The sequence below is a fragment of the Geotrypetes seraphini genome, chromosome 9 (genome assembly GCF_902459505.1).
Source record: "Geotrypetes seraphini chromosome 9, aGeoSer1.1, whole genome shotgun sequence".
In the NCBI taxonomy this organism is placed as follows: domain Eukaryota; kingdom Metazoa; phylum Chordata; class Amphibia; order Gymnophiona; family Dermophiidae; genus Geotrypetes; species Geotrypetes seraphini.
This window is the reverse complement of record NC_047092.1, coordinates 51469796-51491629: the sequence shown is the minus strand read 5'-3', so window position 1 is coordinate 51491629 and position 21834 is coordinate 51469796. Positions and strand designations below refer to the sequence as shown.

Genomic DNA, 21834 nt, shown 5'->3' with positions numbered 1-21834 from the left:
CAGATTGTAACAGAAAAAAAAAAAGGTCTGTGCAGGGATTTTGGGGAAAAAAAAGCTCCGTGGGAGAGCTGGATGTCAGGACTCTGAGCACTGCCGAACTGCAGTCTTACCCGGAGGAAAGAAAACACAATTCCCTCAGAGCCTGGCGTGCTCCTTCTCAAGTGTCTTGGCACTAGAGGACAGCGTTAGAGTGGCCCCTCTTTGCTGCTGTGTTGAAACCAGCTGATGGAATCCTCAGGAAGAGCAGCAGTTAGGAGAGAAAAAAGAAAACACAGTTCCCTCAGAGCCTGGCGTGCTCCTTCTCAAGTGACTTGGCACTAGAGGACAGCGTTAGAGTGGCCCCTCTTTGCTGCTGTGTTGAAACCAGTTGATAGAATCCTCAGTAAGAGCAGCAGCTAGGAGAGATGAAAGAAAACACAGTTCCCTCAGAGCCTGGCGTGCTCCTTCTCAAATGTCTTGGCACTAGAGGACAGCGTTAGAGTGGCCCCTCTTTGCTGCTGTGTTGAAACCAGTTGATAGAATCCTCAGGAAGAGCAGCAGTTAGGAGAGATGAAAGAAAACACAATTCCCTCAGAGCCTGGTGTGCTTTTTCACAAGTGACTTGGCACTGTTTTATTAAGTTTTTTATTTGTATTTTTAATTTATGGAGATGTTCTTAATAGTAGAGTTTGTTATAAGAACTTAGTGTAATTGTATGGGAGAGATGGGACAGAGTGCCAGATTTGTCTGGCAGTTCTGAGGTCATCTATCCTGAGGCTTGCATTGGTTCCTCTTGGCCTTGAAGTTACCATCTGTCCTGCACATGATTTGGCCAGAGGGATATGCCCTAAGGGCACACCAGGCCTTTTGGGAGTCTAATGGGGAGCCAATGGAGAAGCATTGAAGCTGAGTCTTAGAGATAGTACCTGGCTTTTGATTTGTAAGTGACTTTCTTTACTTTTTATCTTGATGGGAAACTACAAAACCAAGAACAAATCTTCATATACAGCTTTAGTGGGTCCACTGGATAAGTATATGATTCATGCTCCATCTGCTGGGTCACATACTGCTCCTGATAGATCTCCAAGTGAGGTATCCTTGAGCTCCATGGAGTAAACTCTTTCCCTTCCTCCCACTTGTTTGAGGGTTGAAGGAGGATCTAGTTTGCTAGTTGCATCTACTTTAAAGGCTATTTGTGATGAGTGAGACAGTTTACTAACTATCTGCAAAATACTGTAATGCCTAGATCTATAATAATTTCTATAGGGAAACAACAGCCTTTCGGAGTATCGAGCTCACCCAAGAGGATTATCTTGAAGTATATGTAGATAGCTATAAACTGTGGAAGGGATGTTAAGGACATCTACATCCCACATTGTAACATTTTCTACTGAGACTATAGGTAAGTTTCAGAGCACCAATCAACACCTCTCTGCTTTTATACAAATTTCATCTTTGGAATCACAAATGTCTAGCATTCATGCAGCTTCAGTCTCTTATTAAAGGTTCTGTGAATATTCATTTTAAGTTGGAAAAAATAACAGAGAATTCTGTTAGAGCAAAAAAATATGTGTTTCTTAAATTTTCCTATGACACATTTATTGGCTCCAAATATTCTCCTGGAGAAATATTTTGAGGACATTTTGCAGCTTTTAAATACTGATTCCATTCAGATAGCCAACTGCTATTATATACTTATTAAAAAGAACTGAGACAGACAATCAGGACGTGGATGATCTGGTGACACATGGGGCTAATTTAACTGTCTTTTTGGAAGACTCACAGAATAACATTACTACTACCAGAACTAAAGAGTAAAATTTTAAGACATTAAGGGCCTGATTCTGTATAGGATGCCAGTATCAGTGACCACCTAAGAAGTGGCTGCCAATCACGTGTCAGACACACAGCTGCATCCTATTCAGAATCGGGTTTGCACTCCCGGACAGACGCCTTAAACGTAGGCCAGCATTTTTCATGCCTACATTTAAGGCGTCTGTCTCCCATCTACGGAGAAGCATACCGAAACTTATGCCCACCCAAGGTCAGGGCAGGATTAGCCAATAGGCCAAGTAGGCACGTGCCTAGGGCCCGAAATGGTCAGGGGGTCCCAATGAAGGAGGGCATCAACATTGTTTTTTCCAATCGGCGATGGGCCCCTCCAGCATCGATCGGCAACGCGCCCTCCCCCCATCAACGGAAAGTAAGAAAATCAAGCAACGCGGGTAAGAAAGGCAATGGGAACTGTAATAGTGCAAGCGGTGCTGCTTGCCCAAAGCTTCCCTCTGATGCAGCTTCCTGTTTCCGCCTGGACGCATGATGGGGTGGGGCGGGGCAGGGGTCCCAGTGTATTTGTGTGCCTAGAGGCCCTCGACACTTTTTATCATAGCTTTAAGACTTATACTTTCTAACTGGAAATCATTTGACACTCTTTCAGTACATTTTTGGTTTCAATCAGTACTTCTCCAGCACAAACGTGAAATGTTGATTTCTACTCTCTCACCCCTGTCTACCAAAACCTTACCAAATGAGCTGCATTTACAGAGTACTTGAATTCTTTGTCATTTATCACTCTCATTACATCTTTTATCTCCTTCTTACATACTTGTTGCTTATTTCTCTTTCTTCTTCCTTCCTTCCTTTTCTTTTCTTCGGGCCTCTGAGGGTTTCTTTCCCTCTTCCTTTTCTTTCTTGCCCCTTCCTCTTCCTCTCCTTCCTTGATAGCTTTCCCTTTCCCTCCTACTGATTTTATTTTACCCTTCCTCCTTTTTCTTTCATTTCCTCCCCTGTCTTCTTATCCTCCTTTTTCTACCCTTATTTACATTAGATTAGGGATTATTGAGTATTATATTTTGTACCTCTCCCTCACCTACATTGATGTACTTCTCATATGACACCAACACTCTGTCTGTACATTACTGGCTATTGTAATTTTTGTGTACCACTTTCCCTTTTGCATTTTGTATTTTGCAAAACTTTCAATAAATTTTCAAGGAAAAAAAAAAGAACAAAACAGAAACATCTATTACTGTGCATGGTATTATTCTGAAAGGAGGAATATTGTTATGAGATATATGATTTGAATTTAGATCAATTGTTAACATGATATTGAATTTTTATATGTTTTTTTAGGCTTTTAAATTCACGTCTGAGTACACGTGTATGTTAGAGTGTAAGCTTTTAACACTCAACTCATCGGTATGTGAATATTTTTACAAACCACTTAAGGCATGTTGCACTTTGATTTGCTCACGTTATGTGCACTCGAATACCACTTCACACTTAAAGAAGTATTTATTAATATATATTATTACTGTATATATGGATCCCTGATTTATGTTTTTAATGTATGTTTTAGATACAAATCCCTGATGCATCCCTAGTTTGGGGCAAAACGTGGCCCAATTTGGGTATTTTGAACTCAATAAAGTTTACTTGTTATACACCTGGGATCTACTTCTATTTGTTTGTTAGGCAAGAAAACCGTGGCATAAATTGGGGATGTGTAAATGTTAGCACCCTGAGCACCACCTAAGCACACCTAGACAATAATAAACTTGATTCTATATTGGGCACCTAAGTTTTATAGAATCATTGCCTATATTAGCACCTAATTTTAGGTGGACTATAGAATCAGAGCCTAAGTGCTCCTCCATTAATCCTAAATTATCAAGTTAGCACATACTACGAGTGTGAATGCACTAGCAAATAATGCTTACATGCCTATTCCCCACCTATAACACACCCACTACCCCCCAAAAAAATTACTAATAAAATAAATAATGCATGATTCACACGCTCTGACAGTCAAATTATTGCAAAATCCTTTAATGCATTTTGCGATAAGCCTTTTCTCCCACATTAGGAGCATGTTGGCAGTTAATGCAGTTTAGGAAAAAGGTTCTGAAATATATGACAATTCCAGATTCATGTGTTAAAAAGTGATCGACATACTGTCTAAAATATGCATTGAATAATAACATGAACCTAAAACGTCAGTTTATTTCCCAGGCTGCATCGGTGGCAGAGGTTGCTTGGGGGGGTTGTATCCAGCCTTGATTGAGGGGTTCTTTTATTAAGCTGCAGACCTTTGTGCATGAAATAATAATAATAATTTTATTCTTATATACCGCCAAAGCCATAGTAGTTCGAGGCGGTTTACATGACCAATTTTCCATTTTTTGTATTAATGGTCACGCACTAAGGTTACCTTTTGTGTGTGAGCATTAAAAACAGTTACCATATGAGCACTTACCAACACCTATTTTGTAGGCAGTAAGGGCCAGATTCTGTAAACAGTGCTTGTGCAGCTCGGCGCAGCTGTCAATGTAAAAAAATGGTGCCATTTGTAGAATCATACCTAGCAGCGCCTAAGCAGACGTAGGCATCACTAACCTCCTCTTCTGCTAAACTGCGCTAGCAGTTTTTAGCACAGAGAGCCGTGCTGAATGGCCCGTGCTGCTCCCGACACTCATAGGAACCATTCAGAACACCTCCCCGCACTAGAAACTGGTATCACAGTTTCGTAAAAAGAGGCTTAAACTAAACTAAACTAAGCCTTAGGTTTATATACCGCATCTTCTCCACTGAAGTGGAGCTCGACACGGTTTACAGAGTTTAAGTATCCTAGACATAGGTACTGCTCCATTAGGCCAGCTTTTCACCTGCCTAATTTGGTGGTCCCTCTGTCAGACACCTAACAATGCCTACTTTTTAACATAGGTGTCATTAGGCATCCCTAGACATTAGATGGCACTTCCACTTAGGCGTCACGTGGCGCCAAACTCTTAAATTGCATAATTTTTATATTTTTTTGATTGGCTGAAAAACGGCACGGTCAATTACCATGCTGATTAAGCCAATTTAAGTTTGGCACAGATCCCAAACTTAGGTGTCACTAAGTGGCCACAATTATGGTGCCTAGCGGAGCCTAAATAGGGTGCCGTTTATATAATATGGTCGTAAGGGCTCATGCAGTAATCCTGCTCTAACCAGTTAGCCCATGGTAATGTACCTTCACTAACTGATTAGTGCAAGAATGCCCACTCTCCGCCCCTCTGATATATCCCCTCCAAGAAAAAAAAAAGTATTTTTAGTGCTTAGTTAGCACGCACCTGAGCATGTCCTAGAGTATATCATTTTAAGCTGCATTAAGTGTGCAGTAGCACTTACTTCAACTTAGAAAAGACCCCTGTAATGAGTGAGCTAATTACTCAACTTCATTTCTTATTTCCATATCATTGTTAGATGATATGTCAAAAACTGTAGCATGTATCTTAATAATGCATATATTTTCTTCCGAGCCATTTACTTTATGCTTGGGTTTTGATCTGTGGTAATACAGCACACATACTGTATTTGAAAGCAACTGTATATTTTTCTTTGATTGCAGACCTTTCCTAGAAATTTATCTTACTGTGATCCATCGGTCGAATATCGGGCAGAAGTTACAACTCCTGTGCAGCGCTTGGACTTGTTCATGGGGCAGTTCAGTACCACCTTGTTGACATCAATATCTGTGTTTGTTGAAGGACCTCTTACCATTGCCAATCTTGGAACATCTGAGGGTCGTTTCATGCAGGTAAATGTTACCATGATATTGTGCTAATATACCGTATTTTCACGCATATAACGCGCGCGTTATACGCATTTTTACCTACCGCGCATACCCCTCGCGCGTTATACGCATGAGCGCGGTATACAAAATTTTTTTTACATAGTTCCCACCCCACCCGACGCCCGATTCACCCCCCCCCCAGCAGGACCGCTCGCACCCCCACCCCGAACGACCGCTCGCACGCGCTCCCACCCGCACCCGCATCCACGATCGGAGCAAGAGGGAGCCCAAGCCCTCTTGCCCGGCCGACTCCCCAACTCCCCAACAATATCGGGCCAGGAGGGAGCCCAAACCCTCCTGGCCACGGCGACCCCCTACCCCCACCCCGCACTACATTACGGGCAGGAGGGATCCCAGGCCCTCCTGCCCTCGATGCAAACCCCCCTCCCTCCAACGACCGCCCCCCCCAAGAACCTCCGACCGCCCCCCCAGCCGACCCGCGACCCCCCTGGCCGACCCCCACGACACCCCCACCCCCCTTCCCCGTACCTTTGGTAGTTGGCCGGACAGACGGGAGCCAAACCCGCCTGTCCGGCAGGCAGCCAACGACGGAATGAGGCCGGATTGGCCCATCCATCCCAAAGCTCCGCCTACTGGTGGGGCCTAAGGCGCGTGGGCCAATCAGAATAGGCCCTGGAGCCTTAGGTCCCACCTGGGGGCGCGGCCTGAGGCACATGGTCGGGTAGAGGGGGGCCACAGCCACGTGGTGAAAAGCACACCACCAGAAAAACAGCCTTGGTGAAAACTAAGCGGCAAGCATGCTCAGACCATTGCGCATGCTTACAGAGCTGGGAGCAGGGCAGGGCGGGCGAAAGGAGAGTCGGGACAGCGCACGGAGAGGCGGGGCAGTGCACGGAAAGTCAGGGAGGGTGAACGGAGAGTCGGGACAGCGCACGGAGAGGCGGGGCAGTGCACGGAAAGTCAGGGAGGGTGAACGGATAGTCGGGACAGCGCACGGAGAGTCGGGGAGGGCAAAAGGAGAGTCGGGGTGGCCAGAGGAGAGTCGGGGCGGGCGAAAGGACAGTCGGGCTGCATGCGCGGTATACCCGTGAGCGCGGTATACAAAAGTTTTTGTACATAAAATCGTGGTTTCTGCGCGCTATACCCGTGTGCGCGTTTTACACGGGTGCGCGTTATCTGCGTGAAAATACGGTACTTTGGGGAAAATTCTAGTAAGGATTCCTAAAGTTATGTGCCTATCTTAATTGGGAAATTGGCTTCAATTATGGACTTTAACAAGCTCATAATTGAAAAAAAAATTAATTGGGCAATAGGCACCTATCTTCTTATGTGTGATTCTATAAAAGATAGGCGCCTAACAGTAAAGTAGGCATGTGTAGTGGTGAAGAGTGAATTAGGTGCTGCTAGGTGCGATTCTGGACTTAGGTATTTATAATGTAGGTCTTTAAAACCTTGGCCTACATTACAGGTGCATAAGTTTTAAGATAGGCACCACTTAACACAATTCTGTAATGGGTGCCTAAGAGTGATTGACATAACACAGGCACCAAAACTTAGGCACCTATCTTTTTAGGCACCATTTACAGAATCTGTCCCATTGTGAATTCAGTACTCAAAGAAGCATATGTATAAGGGCTGACATCCATAACAACCAGGCAAAATTTAGAATCTGGGGAAAAATTTCCTGCAAAATATACTTTTCCTGTGTGTTCATCATTATTTGGCATCAGATAGGAAAATGAATCTGGAGCTTGATTAATACACAGAGGGGGACACTAGAAATTAGGCATCAGATTTATGTACAATGATCGCTATTCTGTAAAAACACATGTGTAATTGTTTTTATAGAATACTAGTGTAGGTGCCCAAAGCAAAACAGCCTGTGGAGTCCGATGTTGCTGATGTAGGCTTTTATTGGAACAAGAAAAAAGTCCACAGTCTTAAAAAAACAAATAATATATATCCACAACTTATTCCATGAAGAGGACCCAACATGGTCCGTGTTTTGACCGAAGGTCTTCCTCAAGGTGTTCCATTTAAAAGGATTAGTGGATAATACAAGAAACGTCCTGCATAGGTCAGTACAATCGTCAATCCACGCAAGCCAGAGAAGGACTTAGGCACCACTAGGCATGATTCTCTAAAGCAGTGGTTCCCAACCCTGTCCTGAAGGACCCCCAGGCCAGTCAGTTTTTCAGGATAACGCTAATGAATATGCATGGAGCAGATCTGCATGCCTGGCACCTCCATTATATGTAGATCTCTCTCCTGCATATTCATTAGGGGTATCCTGAAAACCCGACTGCCCTGGGGGTTTGGGAACCACTGCTCTAAAGGACTTAGGCACCTATAATATAGGCCTTTAAAACTCTGGCCTATATTACAGGTGCCTAAGGGCTCCTTTTACTAAGCTGCGCTAGCGGTTTTAGCGCGCACTAAGCGCGCTAGACGCTAACACCTCCATAGAGCTGGCTTTAGTTTTTCCGTGTAGCACGGGGACTAGCGCGCGCTAATCTACAGTGCTTGCTAAAAACGCTACCACAGCTTAGTAAAAGGAGCCCTAAGTTTTAAGTTAGGCACAATTCTGTAATAGGTGCCTAAGAGTGATTGACAAGATATGGGCACTTATATTATAGGTGCCTATAATTTTAGACACCATTTACAGAATTTCCTCCTTAGGCACTAATATGTCATATCAGGGTGGATAAAAATCAGATTTTTAAGAAAATCAGATTTTTAAAATTTAAATTGAATTTTTTAAATAAAATGCTTTTTGAGGAAAGAAAATTATAAATTTTATTTAAGAAACATTATAGTCCAAAAGTTATTCATCCTGAAATAAGGATTAGCTTTTAATTAAGTAGCATGAGGCTGTATATTCATGGAACGCTTAAATTTTTTGGTTAGCCTTTGAAGGGTGGAATAATGTCCACAATGATCCTGTTGTATGTGCCTGCATAACAACAGAAGAAGGGAATGTCTTTCTTGCAGAAACAATTGATACCTCAAAAAATGAACATACAGCAGAATTTTTACAGGAAGTAGCAGCAAAATATATAAAATATAGAAACATAGAAACATAGAAATAGACGGCAGATAAGGGCCCACGGCCCATCTAGTCTGCCCACCTTAATGTCCCTTCCCTTACCTTTGCCCTGTGAATAGATCCCATGTGCCGATCCCATTTGGCCTTAAAATCAGGCACGCTGCTGGCCTCAATCACCTGTAGTGGAAGACTATTCCAGCGATCAACCACTCTTTCAGTGAAAAAGAATTTCCTGGTGTCACCTCGTAGTTTCCCGCCCCTGATTTTCAACGGATGCCCTCTTGTTGTCGTGGGACCCTTGAAAAAGAAGATATCTTCCTCCGCCTCGATGCGGCCCGTAAGATACTTGAACGTCTCGATCATGTCCCCCCTCTCTCTGCGCTCCTCGAGCGAGTATAGCTGTAATTTGTCAAGCCGTGTTTCGTAGGGTAGATCCTTGAGTCCCGAGACCATCCGGGTGGCCATTCTTTGCACCGACTCCAGTCTCAGCACATCCTTGCGATAATGCGGCCTCCAGAATTGCACACAGTATTCCAGGTGGGGCCTCACCATGGATCTATACAATGGCATAATGACTTCCGCCTTACGACTGACGAAACCCCTTCGTATGCAGCCCATGATTTGTCTTGCCTTGGACGAAGCCTGCTCCACTTGATTGGCAGACTTCATGTCCTCACTGACGATTACCCCCAAGTCTCATTCTGCTACTGTTTTTGCTAGGATCTCGCCATTAAGGGTATAAGACTTGCATGGATTCTGGCTGCCAAGGTGCATAACTTTGCATTTTTTGGCATTGAAGTTGAGTTGCCATGTCCTAGACCATCGCTCCAGTAGGAGTAGGTCATGCATCATGTTGTCGGGCACTGAATCTTCGTCTGTTGTGCATTTGCCCACTACATTACTCAGTTTGGCGTCATCGGCGAATAATGTTATTTTACCTCGAAGCCCTTCTGCCAAGTCTCTTATAAAGATGTTGAATAGGATTGGGCCCAAGACTGAGCCCTGTGGTACTCCACTAATCACCTCCGTCATTTCGGAGGGGGTGCCGTTCACCACCACCCTTTGGAGCCTACCTCCAAGCCAGCTCCCAACCCATTTCGTCAATGTGTTACCTAATCCTATAGAACTCATCTTGCTCAGTAACCTGCGGTGTGGTACGCTATCGAATGCTTTGCTAAAGTTCAGGTACACGATGTCCAGGTACACGATGTCCAGGTACACGATGTCCAGGGACTCCCCAAAATATGAACAAAAATTCAAATGTCGAGTACACAGTTAAGGTGCAGAGAATGTTGTAAATGTATCCAAGATGAGAAAAAATTTAGAAGAGCATGAAGAGAATACCAAGCTAATAACATATAGCTGCAGTGCTCATTTGCTGCACCTCCTAGCCAGAGACTTCAGTGTCCCAGAAATAAAGACTAATGTTGTTGAAATTGCTAAATACTTCTGTAAAATTTGCAGCAGCTCTGAAAAAAATGGGTGGAACCAAGCTAACGCTTCCACAAGATGTTAGATGGAGCTCTGTAATGGACTGTTTTGAGCAGTTTTTCAAGAACTGACTTATTTTGAAGACATCTGTATGTAAATATTAAAAATATTCCAGAAAAAATGAGTCTGTAGAAAACCTGATTTTAATCAAGTCTTTCTGACTAGTGATTTAAATTTTGATTTAAACTGAATTGATTTAAATCAAATCCATCCTGTGCTATATCAATAACAGGTGTAGATGAGGGCACTCTAGCATATGTGGCAATTTAGCATATAACTTACAATATGCTGCAAAATACACATGTAAATGTTGGTCTCACCCATGCTTCTCCACTGTAAATATCCCACTTGTATTATGCGCTAAGCATATTGCACACGTCAGAGAATAGTAATCAGCATCCACCTAGCACTATGCGTGCTAGTGTACATTTACTCCCACATAAGTGTTAAGTGTCCTGTAATTTAAGCACGCAAAGGGCATTTAAATTTTGGTACGAAGTTATAGAATGTGGGGATATTGTGGGGTTGCAAAGGTTGAACCTGCAGCAAAAAAGTAAACAGATCAGCAAATTGCTGGTGGAAAATTTGAGAATAAAATATGCAATCAGAGGAGTGTGGATTGTCTCGTGCAACACTCAAAAACTGTGCAGTCATAAAGGACTCTGCGTTTTCTGCTATTGGTCCCTTTTCTATGGAACCAGCTGCTAAATCGGTTGTGTCATTTATCAAGAGTTTTCTTAATTTAAGAAACAGCTTAAGCTGCACCTATTTATCCAGGCTTTATATGGATGTTGAGCTTATGTTTAGAATTTTCTTGAGCAGAGTAGCTTTATTGCTTGGATGGTGGAGTGTATTTCAGTATGTCCTTTGTATGAAGTTTTAAGTGTTTATAAATTGTGTATGTTTTATTGTACCCCGCCTACATAATAGCCTGTTTAAATAAATAAAAAATGAATACCTGCAAAAGATGTAGAGAAAGGCTGGTAACTATAGAATAAACAATTCTATTATGTCTATACTTTTCCAGTAGGTCTGCTCATTACTAACTATTTTATGATCTACCCATGGGGCCAATGCCATAAAGTGTGCTAAGCTTTGCATGCTGGTTATCTCAACTTTAGTTCACTATTTTCAGGGGGAGTTTTGTGTCTGAGCTAACAATGCGTAAAACTTTGTGTAGAAACTAGCACACAGCATATTTAAATCCATGCTAATGAAGCCATTAGCTATTTGGTGCACAGAAGACCAAAAAGTTGAGCTCAACTCTGGGGCTTTAATGCAGGATCTGGGTGGGCTTAAAAGGTTAACTCTTTCTTTTGCAGTCAGTATTACTGCTTCATGCATGTTTTTCTCTTTACTGGGTACATATAGGCCTGCAACATTTTCTCTGGTTTTCATAAGAAGCATGGATAAAAACATATGGCACTGAGTGGAATTTGTTCTAGACTGTTAAGAGTTGTGTGCATGCAGAAGTCAGAGCACAAAAATTGTATCGGCACCCAAAATTACATACATGTTCACATGTGCTGAAATGCTAGTCTCTGTATAAATACGGTTCTGAGCACATCTCAGTCAACAAGAGATTACTGAAAGTACAGGGGTGCCTTTTGTTGTTTGAATAAATATGATTGGTGTCATAAAATCTTTTTGCACAGAATATCATTCCATTATATGCACAGATGTGTGTGCATGCAATGTCAGGTGTTGATTTTTATACAAGATATAGCTGCTGGTGCAGACCATGTATACGTAGTTATGGTGTGTTTTCTCCCATGATAGTGCACATTTTCCCCTGGATTCTATATATGGTGCCCAAATTTGCATGCTCAAATTTGCATGCCGAGATGGGCACACAAATTAATTGAATAACAAGCTCAGTAATTGGGTGTTAACAATTATTGAACTTAATTGGCATCCATTAGAATTTGTATGTGCATCTGACTGCATGCTTTTCTGCAAGGCAGTGTGCCTAACCCCTGAAGAGTGTATCTCAAAAGGGGGTGTGGCCAAGGTAAGGGCATGGGCATGTCAAAGGAGTTCCAAAAGTTTGCACACATAGTTATACTGTAGAATACTGGGTCAGCATTTACACCAGGTTTCAGCAGACATAAGTGATGCTCAAAGTTTGGGTGCAAGAATTGTCGCTAAGCATGATTCTGTAAAGGACTGGGTTTTGAAACCCTGCTTTACATAAAGGCCTGGTAGTAGGATTCTAATGCAGTAGTACTGGCATGTATGAATCATTTTTGCCTTTCTGGAGATGGATTGAAGATACATCGAGATTTACTAACCCAGAGGCAAGAAAAGTGCTAAACACTCAAAATAGTATATAGGCTTATAACTAAAGTATAATTGTAGAAGAATGTGTACTATGACAACCTAAAGAGAGGGTTTCACTATAACCCTCCCCACGAAATCTTCTATATCCAAACTGCTCAATAAGCTTCCTTCAGGCCCTCAGAGGTGCCACCAGATTCTCAATAATATCTCATAGCAACTGGCTTTACGCCCCCTATCGTCATCGGGTCATTAATTTTTAGAGATTTATTTGTGCAATGCTATAGTTTGCTCGTGTGTTCATTCAATAAATAGTTTGTAAAATTTGTTACACTTATCTTGGGTGGTTCAGCCAAGAGGGACAGAGTACTGCCAACATGTTTCACCCTATCTGGGTAAAACACTCAAAAAAACACTCAAAATAAGCAGGATTTTTTTTTTGTTGTCCAATTTACATTTAAAAAAGGTTTATAACAATCTTCTGAATGAAACAAGTTGTTTTGAGGCCTAAAGGAAAACAGGCTGGGACCTCAAAATCTTGTAATCTTAATAACTCTCAAACCCTTACTGAATGCACAATTAGGGTGATGCACAGTTTAGGTGCCTAGAAATGCAAATTATGTAACAGCAATTCTGTAAACAGGCTTCTATGTTTATCCAGCCATTTTATTTCAAAGTAATATTTACAAACAAGCTTATCCAGTCATTTCCATTATAATATTTGGTGTTCCCTTCCGGATGTGAAACATATTTCTGTAGATAATCCAATGTCAGTCTTTGACAAAAGGGATACAAAAGGGACCTTTTATTTTCAATCTGGGATTATGGATTGATTTTCAAGGTTTGTAGCAGCAGGATAGTGGCAGCTGTGAGCTGGAATTGTTGTGGATTTGCTGTGGAGAAGGGCTGAATTTGTACCTAAAAGCTGGGTACCTTCCTGTATTTTGCTTTGTTTGGGACTATTTGTATTTATATTACGGTTTTCTACTGTTTTGATGGGTTTTTTTTAATGCAGCAAGGGCCTTCTGTGTGCTAGGAGGGCCTTTTCTACTGGTATTTTCTGAAAGAATCTGTTTTTTCCTTCTGCAACTGTGATATTTACTCCCAGCATGGATTTTTTGATTGTTTGCAAGGACTACTATTAGTAAATCTTAGGACTATTTACTATTTTTCCTCATCCTTTCTTTGCTCTCCTACATATTGGTGGTTTTAAACACAGAAGGCTTTTTATATACAGGTGAAGTTTTTTCTGACCTTTGATGATAAAGTGAACTTACTTGTCTTCAGCTTTTGCTGTTTTGTTAAATTCCACCAATTTATGTGAGGTCTTTTTCTCCACCTTAGATTAAGGGCTGATTCAGGCCTTTTATAGAAGGTATGGGATAATTTTTGGTGTAGAAAGCCCCTCTGAAGAGAAAATGATTGGAATTCAACCTCTCTTAAATGATTGTCCACCAGAGAATTTACATAATCTCTATGAATGTTTTAACTTCATTATTGCAATAAGCTGTGCTACTCCTAGATCAATGTAAAGTTCATACTGTGTTAAAAAGAGTGGTGTTTCTATTACAGAATAAAACGGTAATAAATTTCCTGCAGCACCTGTCATGCATGAGAAGGAAAAGCGGCACTATTTTACTTCCTTCCTGCACCAAAGGCTGTTGACAGGTTTTCTTTGCACATTTTTTTTCCTGAGGTTTTGCAGCTGTTTCTGCTGTTTTCTATTGTGCATGTTTCCAGTGCAAGGCTGGGAACACAGATACTGCACACAGCTGTTGAGTGCAAAGTGAATCAGGTATTTCACAGAGATAATAGAGCTGAAAAGGGTAACAGATTTATTGGTGTCAGCTCTCTTCATTTTCTTTTTGTTAGATTAATTTGGAGCCATTAAACTAAGTTCAGAAAGGAAGAGAAAAGTGTTAACCCTGAAGAATTTTTATTTTTATTTTTTACAAACCTTACCTTCAATCAAATATCCCTAAGTACATTAATATATAATACATAACGTTCCACCTTGGCTTCATGGCTCGGATTCATTTGGCCTTCAATATGCCAAGGTTCTTGCTTGTCCAAGGCAATCATTATAATGTGTGTAACACTGGGAACCTTAACACCGTTTATGCTTATTATTCTGCCCTTCCTGCTAAGGCTGATGGCCTTGTACAGTACATCTTTGCATTCTGCATACAGGAATTTATTCACATTTTGCTCTAGGTTTGCATCAGGTTTGCACCAGCATTTTTCCAATGAAAATCTGAGCCTATTTTGGTACTGTGATAACTCTGGCAGGAAGTTATGCATGCACAGTTTCTCAGGAGTTCTCTACTTGTGCAAAATACTCATGATGCAGGAACATACTATACATACAACTTGGCATATATGAGGAGTTAAATTCCTCAAAGGTTTTTCACACAGAAGAGAAGAAAACACCTTCTGAGTCAATTACTGTCAAATCTGCTTAAAAGAAATTGATGGTTCATAGGACAACTCCCCCCTTCCTTAACCTTCATCCACCCAAATTTTTTTTCTTCTTAGTGAAATGTTAAAAGGGTGCTCAAAATAGTATTGGTACTTGGAGAATAGAAGTTTGGTGGAGAAGAAATAAATGTGAAATATACATAGTCATGTGAAGGCCCATTTTACATAGAACTTAGAGAGGGGATTTGACATGTCCATTCTGGGTCTTTCACAATTCCCCTGGTATTTTACAAAAGGCTTTGTCGAACAAATCAACCTTTTGTGAAATACTATAATGTTGTGCAAGACTAGCAGTTTTAAAAAGCTCTTTATAGCAAAATGGAGCATACTGATCAGCCCAAGATTTCCACATTTGTAGCTTCTTAAAATTTGATGCTCAATACATCATCATTCTTCCTCTCGTATCCCACCTCCCAACAACATTAACATCTATTCCCCTGTACTTCTCGCCCATTTATTTAAAACATTTTAAATCCACCTTTATCCAAGGCGGCTCACGATATTACACAATTTATGTACTCTGCATCACCCCAATAACCCTAAATCACATGTAGAGTCTCATTAAACTTATATATCTTGTTTAACTTATAGACCTCAGTGGTACCGCCTGTATGCCACTATACTTTTAGAACATACAGTATTCAGGCACTCCTAGTCGTCATCGGTCTCAATAAATATATACTTTAAATATTTTAAATCATTTATTTTAAATAATTAAATAAGTATAGATACTCATCTTCATCTATGCGGGTGGGGGTAGGCACTCTGACATAGATCTATGTTTCGCCCAAAGGGCTTTATCAGGGAAATCCCCCTGCAAATATACAATAGATATAGATATAAAGCAAGTTCAATCACTACCCAACATATTTAAAGCAACTCATTAGAACTTGCTTTATATCTATATCTATTGTATATTTGCAGGGGGATTTCCCTGATAAAGCCCTTTGGGCGAAACATAGATCTATATCGGAGTGCCTACCCCCACCCGCATAGATGAAGATGAGTATCTATGCGTATTTAATTATTTAAAATATTTAAAGTATATATTTATTGAGACCGATGATGACTAGGGGTGCCTGAATACTGTATGTTCTAAAAGTATAGTGGCATACAGGCAGTACCACTGAGGTCTATAAGTTAAACAAGATAAATAAGTTTAATGAGACTCTACATGTGATTTAGGGTTATAGTTTGAAGTGGAGTCTTGAAAATAGAAATTGAGCTGGTTGCTTGATTTGTATTCACCCCAATAAAGGCAGCACCATGCCCATGAAGAGCCCCACCATAGATCCTCCCTGTCTTTCCAGAGGTGTTCCAGGTATCTAGAGGTGAGGGGGTGGGATTAATCCCCTGTTACTCCTACCCCTTCTGGTGCTGGGTTCAAAATACAGTGTTTCACTCCTAGGGCTAGATGCACTAAAGAGGATTAATAAGACCACATGGGTCTGCTCTGATCCGATTTTTGGGCAATTCAAAAAGAGCTATTGATGCACTAAAAGGTTTGCATGCAAATGTTTCACTCGGAGGTTTGTCATAATCCCCGTCTCTCCCGTCTGATTGATCTCTGTGAGAGCAACTCTCATACATGTGCTGAGCTGGCAGGGAAGGTCCGAATAGCTGAGAGGCAGGGGAAGTCCCAAAAACAGCCTCCTGCCTTTGGGGCAGGAAACCTTTTTTATACATTTTTTTTTTTAAATGGGCACAGATGCTGTGTGTGTTACACATGCACAATATCTGCCCCATTAAAAAAAAGGAAAAAAAAGCCCCCCCATGACAACCCTCCCTGATGACCCCCGATAAACACAGCACCAGGAATCCCCCTCCTCCCACACTAGGGAAAATCGGCAGAAAGGATACCCATTCCCTCCTGCCATGCCACTCCCCCCCCCCCCCCCCGTACAGTGGGGCAGGGACAGTGACAGCAACAAAACTCATGGGGACGGGATGGGGAAATTGAGTTCCTGTGGGGATGGGGACAAATTTGTCCCTGTGTCATTCTCTAGAAAGGAGCAAGCTTTGGTACTCTCTGGCTCCCTCTCTGGCTATTTGAGGCACTTTCTTTCCTTATAGTGACATTGAAGTATTTTGGTTTCTGTTCAGGATAAGCAGCTCTGGGTTCTGTCAATTTTATACCTCTAGGTGAGGGATACTTTGTACCTTTGGGTAGCTCTGCTGCTCTGGGTTTAAAGGTGACAGATCGGGATCTAGAGCCAGAAATGTCACAAGTTGTACTTAAAATTAAACCGTGTATCACACATGTATCGGTTTTTAATTCATTTATACTTTCTCAGAAGTGAAAAGTTTAATTTTAAGGGAGACATTTTCATTATAGCATAAAAATTAATCGGCTGCATTTTGATATTAGCTTGTAAAATAATTGTAAACTGCCTTTACTTGTTTAAAAAAATATATAAAGTTTTGTTTGACATTTTTGTTGAATTGTGTCTTGTGTGGTCTTCACAAAGCAAATTAATTTTAGCACATGTGGTATACCACACTTCATGAGCTTAGTTTTTACTTCTTTTTTTTCTGGTTAGAAGCAGCCCTCTGGCAGGAGTCCAATATCTGACTCTCATAGGAGTTATACTGACTTGCCCTTCTTGCTACTGTACTCTTTAAAAAGAAGCAGAAACGAGAAATACCACATCAGAATAAAGTTCTTAAGATTTTACATTTCTGTGCAGTCAGATCAGTTGACCATTGCCATCTGCCCTGCACAGAACGGAGCAGAAATGATCATTTCACTGGTGATAAAACTGCAGTGAAAATTGTTTAATTTGGTATACTGGCTACTGGTGAATATGATGCTGTGTTTATAGTAAAACTTTAGAGAGAGAATATTTAGTTGTTTCAGGGATCTTGACTAAAGCATTAATCCTCAGGAAATTTTTAGAATGAATCATTTTCCACTTCATCTGAGTCGTTCATTGGATACCACCGTTTGTTGCCCCGAAACCAAGAATTTCACTAGATTATGTGCACACATTTTTGTGGTTTTATAATTGAATTAGTTTGTATTAATGATAGCTTTGACTGAACTAGCTTCAGAAAGTTTTTAAATGTTGGTTTCCTTTATGTAAACTACACATACATTAATGTATATATGTGGAGGGGCATTTCCAATAGTGCATCTAAGTCTGACTTTGGACGTATGCCGCAAGACATCCAAATATTGGAGCGGGGAAACATCCATTGTCGAAATTGCTAGATGTCCAATTTTTTTTTTTTTTAATGACCATTTGGACTTCCTGGCCCTTAGCACGTCTTAACTATTTTGGCCATTTTCAAATACAAAAATGTCTGTGTTCAAAATGTCCAAATCAAGCCCATTTGGATATGGGAAGGGCCAGCATCTTAATAGACTGGCTACGCACATACCCCAGCAGGACAGTGAGGCACCTTAGAGGGCACTGCTGTGAACTTCACATAAAGATTGCCACATATATATTTCACCAGAACCCCTTTTTAGTGTATGGTGAGCCCTCCAGAACTCCCCAAAAACTTACTATACCCACCTGTCTACCACACCAAGAGCCCTTATGGCTGCAGTGCCACCTATATGGTAGAACAGTAGATTTTGGGTGGGTTTTGCTGGGCTCACACTTACCACCATAAATGTAATGGTTAGAGTGGCTTATTGCTCTTGCTATTCCTCTATATGGTTCACTGGCCCACCTACCTGGCTATTTAAGACACCTATACCCAGGCTACCTGATCTGTACAATGACAGAGTGCTGGCTCCCTCCACTGACTTCACTGGGGGTCAATTGTGAGTCAGTGGAGTGAGTGGAGTGGTGGAGTGAGTCAAGATCACTTCTGATCAATGGGTCTTAGATATTATTTGAGAAGGTAACAAGTTAGAGTTCTTCTCTCCTGTCACTAATTCTTTTTTGGTTTCCCCATTTGCAAGCTCGGCCAACGAGGTGGCAGTACCGTTCACCCTATATTCACTGATAGAGCTAGGCCAGTAGTTCCAGTTCCTCCCGAGGAGAGAGGTCAGGGAAGATATTCCATTTACTTCACTGTTCTGAAGAAGGGGGGGGCTCCATCAGACCAGTTCTAGATCTCAAGAAGGTCAATAAGTTTCTGACAGACATTTTCACATGGAAACAGTGAGATCGGTTATTGCAGTGGTGGAACCGGGAGAATTCTTGACAGCGCTCAGTCTCAATGAAGCATAATTGCACATTACCACCTGGCCACCACATCAGCAGTTTCTTCACTTTGCCATTCTCAACACAGCTCTCCATACATTCTCCAAAGTGATGATGGTGGTAGCAGCCTTCCTCAGGAGAGAAGGGATCCAGGTTCATCCATTTCTGGATGACTGGTTAATTTGAGCATATTCTCAATAGGAGAGCTCTCGGGTGATTTCTCTTCTCCAGTTAATAGGTTGGGTCATCAATTTCACTAAAAGTTCCCTGACCCTGTCCCAGACTCTAGAACATCTAGAAGTTCATTTTGATATAGAGCAGAGGAAGGTCTTCCGAGAAGCTGGTGAAAGAAGTTGCAGTCACAGGTTCATCACATTGTCTAGTCTTCAGTCCCGAGGGTGTGGGATGGAGTGCATGTCCTGGGGTCCATGGTGGTGACCTTGGAAGTGGTGTTGTGGGCATGCTAAAACAAAAAAACAAACTGCAGTCTCCTATGTACCAGATGCAGGCAATGTTTATTATATCAAATATTTTTTGCAGTTGAAAATACCACCTTATAACAAACCAAGAGCATGCTTACACATGAGTCCGTTGCAGCAATCCCTTTTCACTCAATGGTCTCCAGTTTCTCAGGATTACAATCGCTGACTTTCCTGGATGACTCAGGCCTACTGCGGTATGTTCTGGTGGCTGCAGAGTCACACCTTGCTCCAGGGGAAGCCTCTCGCATCCCTGGATTGGATAGTAGTCACCAGGAATGTGAGTCTGAAGGGATGGGGAGCGCACTACCTGCCCTGCTCAGCACAGGGCACTTGGAGTCAGGAGGATACTCAATGGTCCATCAACTGCCTAGAATTGAGGGCAGTATACAAGGACCTTCTAGCTTTTCAGTCCTTGGTGGAGGGCAAGGTAGCCAGGGTCTTGTCCAACAATGTCACAGTAGTAGCATACATCAGCAGGCAGGGAGGCTTGGATCCTGCTCAACTGGGCGGAAACTCATCTACTTCTCTTGGCAGCTCACATAGTTGGAAAGTCCAATGTGCAAGCAGATTTTCTTAACAGAAATATGTTGGATCCCAGAGAATTGGCCTCAACTCGCAGTGCCAAAGTATCTCACTTCTACAGCAGACACAGGGAGTTAGCATCTGAAAGAGTTGATGCACTGGTTCAACTGTGGCCTCTAAAATCTCTTCTGTACAATGATAGGCAGGTGTTACATCTGTACATTATAAAGTGGACATTTCCTGCATGCTAAACACTTTTTTTTAGTCGTGCATTAATAGCTAACATTACAGGGAGGCTTCCCTGCTTTTAATTAATGTGTTTGTATTATTGAAAAAAGGAACTGTTTTCCTGTAAACATTAATCATAGGTAATGAGTACTCTCATTCCTCCATGGCCCAATGTATTTTACCAGCCTCCAGCAACTTGTCAGAGACCTAGCATGACAGAATCACAGATACTCTGTAATACAATGAGACCATTCAAAAACTGTAATAAGGTTTGCTGGATAAAAAATAAAGGCATTGAAATCTTTCAATAATAAAAGGCTAAATTGAAAATGATTTATTTGAGAGCGGGGGAAGGTTTGAATACTGAGAAGGAGAGGTTGTCCAATTAGTCACAAAGGTTTCTATATGAGAGATCAATTCTGCATCGATCACCTGTCTTCAGGTTCCAGCAGTTGCAGCAGCCTAAACTGAGAGGGTTAACCGTATTACATTCCCTGCAGATTTTGTGGACAAGTCACTCTCTTCATCCATCATTGAAAGGCATTAAGAATTAGAGAATGGGGTAAACATTCATACTCAAGTTCCACAGTGGTAAGCTAGGCTGCATTAATCGTGCTGTTCTGTCAACCTGCAGCATTGCACCATGAAAAGTCTCTCGGCTCTGCAGGAAGATTAAAAATTTTAATCTTGATTAATCAAGCAATTAAAAAATTTAAATCATGATTAATCACGATTAAAAGATGCTTGCCAGAATCTTATTTCTGCCTCTCCCTCCCCATTCCCAGTACTACCCTCCAGGTCCAGTTTCTCTCCTCATTCTTTCCTTTTCTTACACCATCCACACCCCAACTCTCTCCTGTTCCCTCTTGTCCTTCCTCCATAAGAGCAAACATCTTTTCCTCTTGACCCCCATTCTGTCCCTACCCCCTGTGGTCCAGCAAGCTTTTCTCATCCCTCTCTCGTGCATCTCCCCAGTGGATCCAATATCACTCTGTCTTCTACCCGCCTCCCTGTCCTACCTTCCATGAGACTGGCACCTCTCATTCTCCAACCTTTCCCTCCTCCCCAAGTGCATCGTGAACCTTGCCTGTCAGTCTAACAGCAGATTTCCTTCCCTCTGCCATAGCCTGCCCTCCAGAAACAATAAATTATATAAGAGGAGGTGGTCTATGGCAGAGGGAAGGAGGCCTATGCCAACTGGGAGGAGTGTCTTCAACACTGCCAGGAACACAGGCAAGATTCACAAGATACCAGTGAGAGATGCCAAGCCACGAGTGACTTGGCTTGTCTGCCTTTGTGTTTTAAGCAATTAAAAAATGAGGTGAGCCTGCTGCTACCGGTCTGCCCCGGAAGCTGCCTCTCTACAGGTCCCACTTACACAGGAAGTAGCTGCAGAGAGGCAACTTCCGGGGCAGGCCAGTGGCAGCAGGCTTACATTGTTGCTGATGCTGACTGCCCGAAGATTAAATTACAGCAGCCTGGCCTGGGAAGGAAATAGGTGGGGGGAGTCGAGAGCTAGAGAGGTCATAAGGGGAAGCAGCATTGGAGGTCGAAGGAGGGAGGAGAGGGGGGCGGTTGAAGAAATACCATAAGAAC

At 42.0% G+C, this 21834-nt stretch overlaps 1 protein-coding gene across 4 annotated transcripts in view; it reads left to right on the top strand.

Annotated features, from left to right (window-relative positions):
- Nucleotides 1-21834, top strand: part of MET (MET proto-oncogene, receptor tyrosine kinase) — a 207473-nt gene that overhangs the window by 79194 nt on the left and 106445 nt on the right. For 3 of the 4 annotated variants that reach the window (XM_033959614.1, XM_033959617.1, XM_033959615.1), the window contains one exon: nucleotides 5372-5560. In XM_033959614.1, the coding sequence (XP_033815505.1) occupies nucleotides 5372-5560 (189 nt within the window). Of the gene's footprint in view, nucleotides 1-3155; nucleotides 3178-5371; nucleotides 5561-21834 lie in introns of those variants that run through there. The other variant, XM_033959616.1, reaches the window with a different exon arrangement.